The 13,446-nt window shown below is 46.6% G+C and overlaps 4 protein-coding genes across 4 annotated transcripts; all 4 read right to left on the minus strand.

The window, feature by feature from the left end:
• Window positions 1–1,047: 1,047 nt before the first annotated feature.
• C8R40DRAFT_1174671 (acetyl-CoA synthetase-like protein) lies at window positions 1,048–5,098 on the minus strand (the record flags this gene model as incomplete). Its single annotated transcript, XM_046232208.1, has 14 exons — window positions 1,048–1,260; window positions 1,324–1,581; window positions 1,631–1,780; window positions 1,845–2,126; window positions 2,182–2,767; window positions 2,826–2,984; window positions 3,043–3,204; window positions 3,258–3,392; window positions 3,445–3,534; window positions 3,585–3,691; window positions 3,754–3,969; window positions 4,030–4,334; window positions 4,391–4,751; window positions 4,811–5,098. 14 exons carry the CDS (start codon window positions 5,096–5,098, stop codon window positions 1,048–1,050), a joined length of 3,312 nt encoding a protein of 1,103 aa, XP_046082350.1.
• A 1,100-nt stretch (window positions 5,099–6,198) lies between these two features.
• On the minus strand, window positions 6,199–7,468 carry C8R40DRAFT_1054848 (saccharopine dehydrogenase; the record flags this gene model as incomplete). The annotated part of the gene is made up of 4 exons (XM_046224956.1): window positions 6,199–6,394; window positions 6,449–6,718; window positions 6,771–7,249; window positions 7,304–7,468. The coding sequence occupies 4 exons, from the start codon at window positions 7,466–7,468 to the stop codon at window positions 6,199–6,201; spliced, it is 1,110 nt and encodes a 369-aa protein (XP_046082351.1).
• Window positions 7,469–7,686: 218 nt separating this feature from the next.
• Window positions 7,687–11,721, minus strand: C8R40DRAFT_1174673 (uncharacterized protein; the record flags this gene model as incomplete). The annotated part of the gene is made up of 14 exons (XM_046232209.1): window positions 7,687–7,899; window positions 7,954–8,217; window positions 8,280–8,429; window positions 8,484–8,762; window positions 8,814–9,345; window positions 9,403–9,561; window positions 9,612–9,773; window positions 9,843–9,968; window positions 10,026–10,115; window positions 10,168–10,280; window positions 10,334–10,552; window positions 10,614–10,915; window positions 10,977–11,349; window positions 11,413–11,721. 14 exons carry the CDS (start codon window positions 11,719–11,721, stop codon window positions 7,687–7,689), a joined length of 3,291 nt encoding a protein of 1,096 aa, XP_046082352.1.
• Window positions 11,722–12,543: 822 nt separating this feature from the next.
• On the minus strand, window positions 12,544–13,379 carry C8R40DRAFT_1072568 (ubiquitin-conjugating enzyme/RWD-like protein; the record flags this gene model as incomplete). Its single annotated transcript, XM_046226475.1, has 5 exons — window positions 12,544–12,719; window positions 12,782–12,817; window positions 12,870–12,965; window positions 13,021–13,206; window positions 13,259–13,379. The coding sequence occupies 5 exons, from the start codon at window positions 13,377–13,379 to the stop codon at window positions 12,544–12,546; spliced, it is 615 nt and encodes a 204-aa protein (XP_046082353.1).
• Between the last annotated feature and the right edge of the window lie 67 nt (window positions 13,380–13,446).

The raw sequence follows: 13,446 nt of genomic DNA on the forward strand, positions 1-13,446 counted from the left end.
ACGTTGTCTGTATCGCATGATCCATCTTCTGAAGACTGCGATCTATCGTCTCAACTGCTTTTTTCCGAAAAGTCCGAGCCTGGATCCCCTCAAACATCTCTCGCGCCATCATCGGACCAAAATGATTCAAAGAACATGGATATATGCGCTCACACCCGCAATGAAGACCTAGTTCTAGTTACTGAAGCTCTTCCCTCTTGCGGTCTGCATCTCCCACCAGAACTCTTTCAAATTCACCAGCCACCCGCTGCGAGCTTTACGGAGGACACTAGTGAAGATGACGAAGTGATTTTAGTGGACGAATCTTCGAGTGCGCTCCTGCCTTTGCTTTTCATTTGAGGCTGATAAGATCTTGATAGTTCTACGTCCCATACGATCTTGGCAGCGCAAGCTTTGGTCCACATCAACTTCCATCCCTCAACGTCAACATTCTGAATCTGTATTTCTTTCGTGCTGCTCCTTTCTCTCTTTGGACGGAAAAACCTTCACACCAAATGGATCCTACTCAACACAGGCGGCTGATTCGGAAGATCCTAATATTCACATTATCAAGACGACCACGCAACCCTACGAATTTCCTCTTCTTTCTGAATGGTCCGGTTCGGATTATCTTCCTCACCTTCCTCCTACAGAGGCTGAACCTATGGAGTCTGAATGTCCATCTGAATGTCCACTTTTCGCATCAACGCATACATGGTACAGAAGACACGTCGATTCACCCCAGTATGATACGATAATCGATACGGACCTGGAGCTCGACACAGACACTCTGGAGTATCATGCATTCTCAAACCATTTGTATTTGCAGTGGACTGGTGACGAAGGGTGGTTGATGCGGAAAGAGTTGTATGTACCATGATACAAAACATCGTTGGATACGATGTTTTTTTTTGCTCGCTTGCTATTATAAAACGGAACTGATTGGACAATGGACAGACTCTTTGTGTTATTGGCTTCTGGATGTACTTATATGCAACTTGTATGACTTTCTGCGGAAACATTGCAATGAAAATCGTTCGCGGCGATGATACGCCACTGCTGAAATAGTCACAGCCCTGATATTACCCAATAACGAACCCAGAGCTCAGCGTCATACTTACCAAGAGGAGACAAGGTAGCAATTTTTGGGCTAATGCGTTGAATATTGGTTGTCACTAAAGGGGCCAATCCAACGGCTTCCATATGCTCGGACTGGTGTAAGCCTATACGTTCGTCCGCGCGCGCCATATCCCGGAGAAAATCGATTATTTTTACAGCTGGCTAATAGGACCGAGAGCACATAAGATCAAGTCAGGCTGATTACGAGTAGATAAAAAGACTCACGGCTTCAGTCTCTATCCCAGGTGTATCAACAACTGCCTGTAAAGCTTCGAACCACGTATGAAAGGGTACAACGGGAAGCGCGTCGGCCTTGAGCTGTTTGGATTTGATGACAGCCATTTGGACGTTGAGTATCATTTGAGACCACGGGACGGGATTTGGATGTACGAGATTCACAGCAAAAGGGAGAGAACCGGGACTCGATAGACCCACATCAACGATCGCATCTGCCACTGCGTCCATTGGGATCCAGGATATGACCTTCCGAAAAGATTAGAGTTGGGGGGGGTTTCAGAGAAAGAAAGCTCACTCCGTTCGCATTAGGGAACATATTCAATTTCAAACTGGATTCCACGACCATGGGAAACCAGTCGCTCATCGCCCATGCACCGTTCGGTGAACTTCCACTGATTTGGCCAATTCGGAACGAAGTCGCATTGAGACCACTCTTTGCGAGGATCTGAAAAAGGAAGTTGTTTCGAGTCAAATTAAGATAGTGGGGAGATAATGGAAAGCTTGTTTACCCGTTCCGAAACGTACTTGGCCTCTCCATAGCCCATACCTACGGCGTACTTCGTGTCCGTTATAACCTCTTCGGGATAGGGCCCTTTCTCCACTGCGTCCCAAGATTGTGCTGTGGCTATAGTAGATGTGAACAAGAACCGCAACGACGCCGCGTGTCTACTAGACCGGGCCAAGTCTATGAGATTACGCATTCCATGTATATTCGTTTCAAACGACGAAAGGGAAAGGTTGAAGTCCAATCTCCATGCATTGTGTATAACGAGCGTCACATTATTTTTCACCTGTGAGAACAAGATCGTGAACTTTGATTCAGAGGCAACTGCATGGTGTTCGCACCTCGTCGTAGACTTCATCTGATAAACCTAATTTCGGAAGTGTATTCTCTCCCTCCAGGAACACCATCTTATCTGCATGTAACATTGAGCTGTCCAATCCCTTGTCCAGAAAACGCTTCTTCTGGCGTTCCATAACCGACCCGCGGGTGGAGCGTCTGTTCAAGGCATACACGAGATGTACGGAACTCTCTTTCAACAGCCGTGAAAGGATTTGGGCACCCAGATTCCCCGTAGATCCGGTCAACAGCACGACCACTCTCGAAGGGGAAGAGACACCATTGAAGTTGTTGTTGACGGTGGTAAATTCGGAGTTGAGAGAGATACCCAACTCTAGCCCTTTCGAGTATCTCTCAATCATAGCATCAATCAGACGAATGTGCGCATGATTATCATTTGCAACAATTGGTGTAGCAGCAGAATCTTCGGAGTGGACGAGATCAGCAATATAATCAGCGAGACTCTGGATAGATGGATGGTTGTAAACGCTATTTGGAGCAAAGATGTCAGCGATGCTTCGTGATCCTGATGACTTTGTGGAGGTCCGTAAAATAGTAACAATCCGCAATCGAAGGATTGTAGCACTCAGGCTGTTATGGAGAAAAACAGCTTCTTAGTCATATACGATATAAGGGGAAAAACTGATACCTATCTATCCCGTGCTCAAAAAAATCAATGGTAGGAGAGAGCACAACACCACACAGGCCTTGCAGCTGATGTGTAAGCCATTGCTGTACTTGAGGAGACTCCCAACTGGTCGGAGGGTCGACTGGACTACTGTTTGCGTTTGTATCGATGATTTCATAACTAAACCGCGACGCAATCATGATCAGTCTATATACTGCACTGTTTAACACGAACGAACATTCGGTTGATTGCCTTCTCGTATAGTTGATATGCCGCCTTCCGTAAGATCGTGCCCTTTGCTGCTCGAGGAAGTGGCTTCTCAGGGGCGGATATAAGAATTGTCTCCTTGTAAATTCGGCTATACGCTGGTACTAGCCTATTACCCTCTTCAATTACTGACCTGTAGATCGAGTTAGTCAGATGCAACGCCGTGGAGATTGGCTGGCGATAGACCATACTTGCCAGATTTTGTTACGGTAGTTAGATACTTGCTCTGGATCATCAACTTCAATTTCATTACCAGGGGAAGGCTCGATCAATACGCCAGGCTGGTCGCGTTGACGGCCGAACATGACCACTCCTTGTATCCTGATTTAAAAATCAAGATTCCGACAAGAAGATGGGAAAAAAGAAGACGAACAGTGGACTCATCAACATTGTATTCTCCATGGGTGCCGGAACACACTTCTCCCCTGTACTGAGGACCACGACATCATCCACCCGCCCCACACTACAACTATTTTCAGCATTTCATGTGAGATTCACTTTGTCGTAGCTTACATTTTCCATAATCCCTGCTTCGTGGGGTGAGGCACGAAAAGGTCAGAAGTCGCGTATCCTCGCGGATTTGACATATTCTCGACCGCCAGTGCGTGAGAGTCTACGGCCTAGGTAAGGAGAATCAAGCCTTAGTCGATTTCGTCTCTGGAGTATCCAAAGCAAGATTTACTAAGAATCGACACTCGAATGTTCCATCCCCTTGCGGAAGCCAGCTAATCTCTATATCTTCCGAAAATCTATGCCATTGCCATTCGTTTCTGTCCTCGGTGAGCTTGAGAGTGGTGACGCAACCAAACTCAGTGCCTCCGTATACTGAGCAGATGTGTACCTCTTTTGAGACTAGATAATCGCCGATCGCAGGAGGCAATGGACCTCCCGCAAAGATCTGCGTGAAGACAAGTTTATATTACTAGAAGACCTCGCAATATATATAACATGAACTGACCACTATTTCCAAAGATCGTAGAAAGTCTATATCAGAGTCTGAACGAGACCAAATCTGCAACATCGCTGGGACCACAGTTGTACAATTCGACTTTGTCCGTTGAAGGTGCAAAAGGATATTATCCGAGGTTGGCATGATGGGGAGCATGTTGGCCTCAGTGATAATGGGCGGATATAGTGCCACTGTTATTGCGCTGTATAGAGGACAAGCAAATTGTGCGTAGAATGCGAAGGCGTGGAATGGAGGGAGAGCCATTGCTCCTATGCGGACTGGCACTTTGTAACCACGAAGGTCCGTCGCAGAAGCTATACACTTATACGGTTAGCCTCGATGCTGCGTTGGGTTATATTAGAATACGCACGAAAAGCGCCCCAAACTTGCATGGCGGCATGGCTAAGAGGGATGATTTTTGGAAAACCAGTACTGCCAGACGAGTGTAAATACATGACGGTTTCCTGTGGTCTAAGAGGAATAGGACATGTCGGATAAGGTTGAAATGGGTCTGCGGCAGTTTCAGCCCCAAGATTAGGATAGAGCTTGTCAAGACTGGGAACTTCTTCTAAACTAAATCCAAAAGTGGAGCTATTTGATTGAAGTTCCAATCTGATACCGTCGATAAGATCTTTCAGTGTAGAATACGTTGTAAGTAGTCGGTGCGCTCCCGATTTCACTAACAGATTCAATACAGCAGCTGGGGTGTTGCGCGGTGAAATGAGTATAGGCTGTGAGAATGCACTGAAATACGTTTTCCCCAGGCCATGAGAACAAAAAAGCAACTTACTACGAGACCAGCTCTGATGACTCCTGCTATAATGGTTTCATAGACAAGGGTGTCCACTAAGGCGACAACGGCTACCACAGCGCGTTCAGGGCCGGTACGACGTGGACGAATGATATGAGCAAGACGGTGGCATGCGCGCACAAACTCGAGATACGAAATCTCAGTTATCTTTTGCTCGTCCTGGGCGAAGACGTAGATGGGACGTGTTGGGTTGTGCTCATAGTGAAAATCTAATAGCTCCGGTACAGTGATAGGGCTGTCAAGAGAAGGTGTTTGGGTAAACGCCATGATGGGTCTACTTCAGCCAATGCCTAATGCCACGTTATTTATAACATTGTCGTTTGCCAAACTGAGAAGTATCTTTTGGGGTGTATCAGTGGCAGCCGTGAAGTGGTAAAAATTTATACTACGTACCATAAGTTGTTGATTGGTGGGTGACTGCGAATATTCAGCCTTAAGAAGAGGTACGCTAGAACTTTTTGCCGATTCTTTGACACGATGTGGTGCTTTTCCCTAGTCTGGAGCGTTGCTTATGGTCAAAAAGGCGGAATACATAGTGGAAATTAGAGTCCAATCCAGAGATCAGGGCAACGTTCATGAGCGTCGGTGGTACAAGAGAAAGTTCATGCCGGACCGATACCCGGGCCTTCTCTCTTAAATTAAATTTAAGGCGAGTACCAAGGCGAGAGAAGCCGCGAAGAGGCTCCTGTCCCATGTATGTAGTAGCTATGTGGTCCGTATCATGATTTTGAGACAGGTGAATGTTCATATACATATCCGATCCGAGGGATTCTACTTCGTCAAGCTTGAATGCATGACTAGCAAGCATACAGCCTTGCTAGAACTCTCTCAGCCATGGCCATGGCTTCGAACAGGACCCCGGAAGCTCCCCCAGAACCCTGTCCGGAATTGCGTATTTTAGAGGCCAAAATCAGCCATTTCCTTGTCCAAATATAGCGTAGATTGAAGGTCAATGGGGCAGTCCTTGTCCGGTATAGCGTAGTTTAGAAGAACCAAAAGAAAAATTGAAAATTATATATTTTGAGTACTTTACACCGCCATTTTTGGAAGTTTCAGGGAATTTTTTTGGATTTCACGTGATTTACCTTGTCCGTTATAGCGTATTTTAGGCCGAAAACATTGCGTAGTTTACAGCGTTTGCCCGGACAGGGTTCTGGTAGAGCTTCCGGGGGCCTCTTCGAACGTTGAACGTTGAATAGCAATGTTTCGTCCCATCCATTCGACGCACTAGAATTCGAGTTTCGCCATCGCTGTGACCAAGGAAGTACCAGCTTGTCTGCAAGATTCTGCAAGCTTCTACAAGTCTAAACTGGTTGCCTATCAGGTCCTATCTCTCTATGATATATCGGATTTTTCAACCTATCCAACTACGATATCGCCAAAGCCTTCACGACCTTCTCCTTGAAAAGTCTCTCTGCTTCTACCCATGTGTTTACATAGCCTCGTTCCGAGAATTGCTTCAGCGCAGGCAATAAACTCTGGCTGAACTGCTCCGAAGCCTCCCTCGGAAGAAATGATGGTGTATGATCAATGGAAACGACATGGAGAGGCGAGAGGGCAGAACTACAAGGTAAGAGTCGGCTTAGTTGATGCTCGAAGAACAGAACTCATATTCACCTGATGTCAACAGGGGCAGTAGGCTTCGTGAACGTTGTATTGACCGAGTATATTGGAAGTGGATTGAACGGATTCGTTGTATCACAGCTGACATCCACTACTACCTTAAGTCTTCTTCCCTCTCCGGCCGTCTCGATAAAGCTTTTGGTTAGAAACGGTGGAATTTTCTCCCGAAGGTAAATGCAGTTGACGAAGATGTCGACGTCAAGAATTTCCTGGAACGGTCCTCCTTTTGCCGTTTCAGCCATGTCCCATTCGATGATATTGGCTCTAAAATGAGCATCAGCATGTCCACATAATAATGGTAACTCCCGCGACGTACTCGTCGACCCCAATCTTTTTGAATAAAGATATTGCTCCGCTCCCACATCGACCCAGCGCTCCAATCACTAGGACCTTCATACTCTGACCATTACCACCTAGAAGGGCGCTTTTTACAGCATCAATCATTTCCCCTTCGTTGTCGTATGGCTTGAGCTTCCCCAACACTTCATCCTTTTGTTGTGATGCATATGCAAGGGCTCCTATTGCTGCTCCAGCAAACCCAGCGTGAAATCCAAATGCCGCGACACGTCGTCTAGTCTGAGCATCTTCAAGGAATTCCAAGTCATATAACGTGCCTCCTCCGCTATAGAACCGTCGAAGAAGGGAATCCCAACCAGTTTGGTTTTTGTAACAATGTCCGAAGTAGATGTGTGTATGCTGTAGGGGCTCCGACGAGACCGGGAGGTCTTTGAGGCCAATGATGGGTATACTGAGAGGGGCGGATGCCCAAGAGCCGTGCGGTACAAGAATGCAACCCTGGCTATCAGCCCGGCATATCAGTGGATAATCACCGAGATAGATGTAGTAAACGCACGCTTCATATTCAGAGTCCTTGAAAATCCTTTGCTCGTCTCTTTCTACAAAGATATCAAAGCCCAAGTCGATGAGGTTTTTGGCTGTGCTGGGAGTCAAAGCTGCCCGTCGCTCAAAATCTTTCGATTCGCATCGCAGCCAGAAAGCGGGGTTTTTTGTCATCTTGGACTTTCAAGAGCTGCTCGGAGCGTCTCTCTTTAAATTTAGATAAGTATGGCTCTATGACTCGTTCAGAGAACATGACTCGATTCATGAGGCAACAGTGACTCTCAGTCACTCGAATCTTGACAGTCAGGGAGGGTCTTCAATTTGCATGAACCACGTCTATAATTGCAAGCCCAAATACAAATGTACAAATTGTACTATGGAATATGTGTTCGTTACATGCCACACTGAACCCAATACTTCACCCACGACTCGGCGTCTTGTATACCAATTGGTTCTAGATCTCTCATCCGTGCACTAATACGTTGGATGTTACTTGTGTCCATTGCGGTTAATCCGACAGCCTCAGTGTCATTGTCGCCTGTCTTTCTAGCTCGGTCATTGGCTTGGACCAAAGCTCCAATGAAGTCCGGTATTTTGGTAGCAGGCTTTTGTTTTGCAATCAGTCATTGAAGAATGATCAAGGCTATCTATCGACTTACAATTTGAATTGATGTCTTCTCGGCAGGTCCACGCGTATCCGCTTCTTTGAGCATAGTGTACCATTCATTAAATGGTACTAGTCGCAGGGCTTTCGAGCTCAACCCTTTAGCTGATATTAAAGACACTCGAATCGCTTCCATCATTGAATTCCACGTAACTGGATGAGGGTGAACGAGATTTATGGTCAGAGGTGCATGTTCCTTAGCAAAAGCTACATCCAAAATAGCTTCTGCAACTGCATCCATTGGCACCCAAGATATAACCTTAATGACAATTAAATCAATCAGTGTCCAAGCATCGTTTCTAACCAGGAAAGAAGACGTACCCCCATAGCTTCTGGAAGCATACCCATAGTCAGACTAGACTTTACAATCATGGGCAGCCAGTCGCTTGTCGCCCAAGCTCCATTAGGTTTACCCCCGGCGATCTGACCTATTCGGAAGGAGGAAGCATGAAGTCCACTTTCCCGCAATATCTACACATTACTGGTATGAATTCGTGGATATCAGCCACAGTAAATGAAGCTCACCCTCTCAGATACATACTTGCTCTCGCCGTATCCTGCTCCAACAGCATACTTTGGATCCATGACGACTTCCTCTGGATAAAGTCCTTTACTCGCATCCCACGATAGCGTCGATGCGATCGACGAGGTGAACAAAAATCGCAGTGAGGAAACATATCGGCACGAACGAGACAAATCTATCAAATTGCGAATTCCACGAATATGCGATTCGAATGAAGGTAAGGAAAGATTGAAGTCCAACTTCCACGCATTATGAATGACATGCGTGAGGTTTTCTTGAAGCTATAATTCGGTCAGCAACCGGAAGACAGTAATTTGATTTTGTCAACATACTTCATTATAAACATGGTCCGTCAGTGCTAGATGGGGGTTCGAGGTTTCGCCTTCAAGGAACACCAGCTTGTCCGATGAAAGTACCGAGGTGTCTAGCGCCTTGTCCTCGAACCGCTTTATGTGCCTTTCCAACGTGGAAGCTTGAGAAGATGGTCGGTTCAACGCATATACACGCGCGACGGCTTTATTGGAGAGCAGCATCGCGAGGATCAGAGCACCAAGGTTTCCAGTTGACCCAGTCAACAGTACAACATGCCCAAAGGGCTCGCGAGCTGCAGGTTTGACACCATTTAACGGCTCGTCCAGCCCTTTGGAGTAACGCATGATCATTTCCTCCATAGCTTCCTCATGACTCGTGTCTTTGCTGTTCTGAGAGGGATCGCGTACGAGTCCTACAATAAAATCGGATAAAGATCCAATCGAAGGATGCGAATATACTATATTTTGGGTAATGAATGGAACAATGTTTTGTGTTGACGAATTTGAAGCCAGTACGCTGGATAATCGCAAACGAAGGATGGTTGCGCATAAGCTACGTGATGACCCAGTGTGAGTTGCTTGATTTCCAAAAAAAAATACCTCCTCTTACCTATCGAAACCGTGTTCGAACACATCGTCGAGTGGTGTCAACGACTTTCCACATAGATCTTTAATCTGGACCATAAGCCACTGCTGGACGCCCGCGGTGTCCCAACTGGTAGGGGGCACTATGGACCCACTACCTGCATGAGTATTGACGGCATCGTAACTGAAAAAAATCCAGGTCGATGTCCAATCGAAAGTTTCGGGGGGACGTACATTTGGTCGATCTCCTTCTCATAAATCTTATACACTGCTTTTCGCAAGACAGTCGATTTAGCTGCCCGCGGAAGTGGTTTCTTGTGGGATGAAATCAGGATCATCTCTTTGAAAATTCTACTATACGCAGGAGCAGCTCGGTTAGCTTCTTCTACAAACGGCCTATGAGCAAGGGTGATACAATTAGACTATAGCTTGAAAATACATGGATGCCTAGTTGATATTACGCACCATATCTTGTTTCGAAACTGTGACACAGCAACCTCGTCATCTACATCAATTTCATTTCCAAGTGAAGGCTCGATCAAGATTCCAGCTTGGTCTCGTTGACGGCCGAACATCACAGCTTCACGTACACTGACAAAGCCCGAATATGAATGTTATAAGTAATTTTTTTGCATTATTCCGACTTACAATGGACTCCGCATTACCGCAAATTCAAAGGGATGTGGAACTGTTTTTTCTCCAGAGGAATGAATGATTACATCGTCTGCACGACCGACACTGTGAAAATGATTAGTCTGAGACCTAAAGGACCACAGATTCAAGACTTTACATCTTCCATAGATCGGCTTTTGTTGGATGCGGGGCAAAAACATCAGAGGTCGCATACCCAGGAACACCGTCCACCGTGATGTTGATGAGCGATAAGACATGTTTCTTCGTATTCTACACAAGTGGCAAAATGAGATTAATTTTTGTAACACGAGGGATGTGCTCACAAGCAGCTGAAGTTCACTCGTCCCATCTCCCTGGGGAACCCATCGCGCGTCGCTTTCCTTCGCAAATCGGTGCCAACGCCAATTCTCGTCTTCTTTTTCGTCGATGTCAATGTCAGATACGATACCAAATTCCGTTCCACCGTACAACGAACGCAAATGCACCCCTTGTGAAACGAGAAAGTCGCCAGTCGAGGGAGATAGAGGTCCCCCGGCGAAAATCTGGGGGACAGGTATCGTTGAACAACGACCTTGTCAGTGCCAAGAGTAGGTAAAAACTCACCACAGCCTTCAACCCTTGTAAAACCTTGACATCTTCTTCGTCTTGAGCCCAAATCTGTAGCATGGCTGGGACGACCATGATACAATTAGACTTAGTGGCTTGAACTTGCGGGAGAATATTGTTAGGTGTAGGTGTAATGGGTAAAGCGTCAGGCTTGGTCACGACTGGCGGATAAAGAGCAGCCGAAATCGAAGCAAAAATTGGATAGATGAATTGAGTCAAGAATGCAAAAGCATGAAACGGTGGGAGCGGCATGACTCCTAACCTGCGGATGTTGTGTGAGCGTAAATGCCCCGCGATGGCTAGAATTGAAAGAGCAATTAGCAGAAGCGGACAAGAAAAGGCAATACAAGAAAAACTTACGCATCCCAGCCCAGCCATTGATCAACGTCGAATGAGAGAGCGCAATTACTTTGGGGAGCCCTGTACTCCCGGAGGAGTGCAGGTATATTGCGATGTCCTCCTCCTTCGGATATGACAACGGTGCGGGATATGGCTCAAATGGGTCCTGTTGTTGTTCCCTTCCAAGCTTTGGGTAAAGCTCCTGCAGGCTGGGAATTTCCTCAATATTGACGGGGTACGCTCCGTCAGGCGATGCGGTGGTGGTCAGTTCATTTTCAACTCCTTGAAGCAGCTCCTTGAGGGTATTCTGAGTGCTAAGGATCCGGTGGCAGCCCGATGTTTGTAAAAGATTGATCACTGCTGCCGGGGTAACACGAGGAGAGATCAAGAGGGGCTAGGGATGTTATGAAAGGGTTAAGTTGAGCTCAAGAGAGACCAAAACGAGGGATGAACTTACAACGCAACCGGCTTGCATAATGGCAGCGACCATTGTCTGATAGACAAGGGTATCGACCAACGCAATCACCCCGACGACCGCTCCGTCAGTGCCAGCACGACCACCACGGATGATATGAGCACCACGATGGCTGGCGCGTACAAATTCCGAGTAAGTGATGTCGGTACATTCCTGATGCTGTCCCTCGGGGGAAAAAACATATGCAGGCTGGCTAGGGTTGTTTTCGAGATGGAACTTCAGGAGTTCGGGTACAGTAATGAACCTCTCCAAGTAGGGAGGTACGATAGGGCTGGTGCTAGAGGAAGACATTTGGTGATGAGAGTTGCTGAGAACTGGTTGATGATGTAGGTATCTGCAAGAAACTGATACCTTATATACTATGGTGCTCCTTCGTACGAAGTCGTCTGAATGTGTTCGATTGGTAAGATGGAAGCGAGAGAAGTGCGACATGGAACACACTCACGGCCCAAGTCAAGAGAAAGTGATAGTTATTACCAGACTACGCTTACAGTTCATGAGAGCCTGCATTAACTCGAGTCCGTTCACATTCAGTACAAGCACCATCGGGCAGGCGGATAATTGCAATGACAGGCAGAAAGTTTGGCCGAGGTCGAGTCAGCGAGGATCAGTTAATTTTATTTGAACAGCTGTTGAGGAGTTCAAGTTTGAACTGAAACACACGAGTCGACAATGCCGAGTCTGGAAAAATTCCTGCACCAAGGTTCTCATATTCAAAGCTTCAGGTTATTTTACCGTGACATCCAGACGTTGACTATTTCCCAAAGATTGACAAAGAGACCGCTCTGATAATGCGAGGTGAACGGCCAACGGCCAAGATTCTGAAAAATTCCGGGAGAATGAATCCTAAATATGATACTGTGGATCATGGATACTCCTACTTTACAAAGTATGGGGAACACACCGATAAGTTAATTCAGTAGCTGAGGCTTGAGTACAGGAGTACTATAGTTGAGATTGCCAATCCGAAACGCGCGCACCGTACACGTGACTGTTCGATGGACAAAAAATTCGACAAAAATACACTGGAGTTACAACAAACGCCAACAAGGTGACCGCATAGCTAGCATACACCCGATTCTATACCTTCCCTCTTCTGAAGGGCCGGTTTCCTCAACCACTAGCATACTTCTCTGTCCATTCTTGACTGACGCGTTGCGCATCCTGCTCGTTTTCTTTGTAATGCTTTGCCACATCTGTGGCAAGGGGGTCATCGGGATTGGGAGCACTGAGTAAGGCTTGCACAGAAAGAAGAACGGTCCGAATCTGCAGCGCTGGTGACCATTTATCTAGCCAAAGGGCAAGTAATCTCATTGAGCAGGCAGAACTTTGATCAGAATGAGGAATATACCTTTCAATATATCCAAACAGATCCGACCAAGTTTGTCTGGAAAACATAGGTCTGTCAAAGGCATCGGGGGGAGGCATCAATTACTCACCAATATTTGGATGGTAGATTTTGGTCAAGAAACGGACTTTAGGTGGTGCCATGGGGTACTCTTCTGGGAGAAACAGCTCGAGCTTGAAAACCCCACCTGAAGACAAGGGATAACGGTGAGGACAACAGATATAGTAGCCAGTTTGACACACTCTGGAAAGGGCTTCCTTCCGGCCCTTGAATCGTCACATCGAAGTACCTCAGATTGTCGTCATGAGGAGATGCAGTGATTCCTGGTGCAGGATCTGCGACCAGACGTTCGGTTTCCTGGTGAGATTGCTTATGTCTAGAGATAGATCTGAAGAGAACGCAAAATATGGACGAGCCTTGATGATACGCTGTTTATGAGGTGTACAAAGGAGTGGTCGTAAGCAGATGATATCGATGTACAGTGGCGCGCGAGGTAAGAGTAAAATGTATTCGGCCAGTTCAGAAGAAGCGTGATCATCAGAGATACAGATAGAACGGCTGAAGCCAGTAGGCGAACCTTGGGTAAACCAGCCAGAGACATCTTTCTGAAGTTCGCCTGCTGTTGAGGGGATGTTATCGTTCAACCTATGGACCTGATTTCTACTTAG

Source organism: Lentinula edodes, assembly GCF_021015755.1.
Source record: "Lentinula edodes strain Le(Bin) 0899 ss11 chromosome Unknown C8R40scaffold_38, whole genome shotgun sequence".
Classification (NCBI taxonomy): domain Eukaryota; kingdom Fungi; phylum Basidiomycota; class Agaricomycetes; order Agaricales; family Omphalotaceae; genus Lentinula; species Lentinula edodes.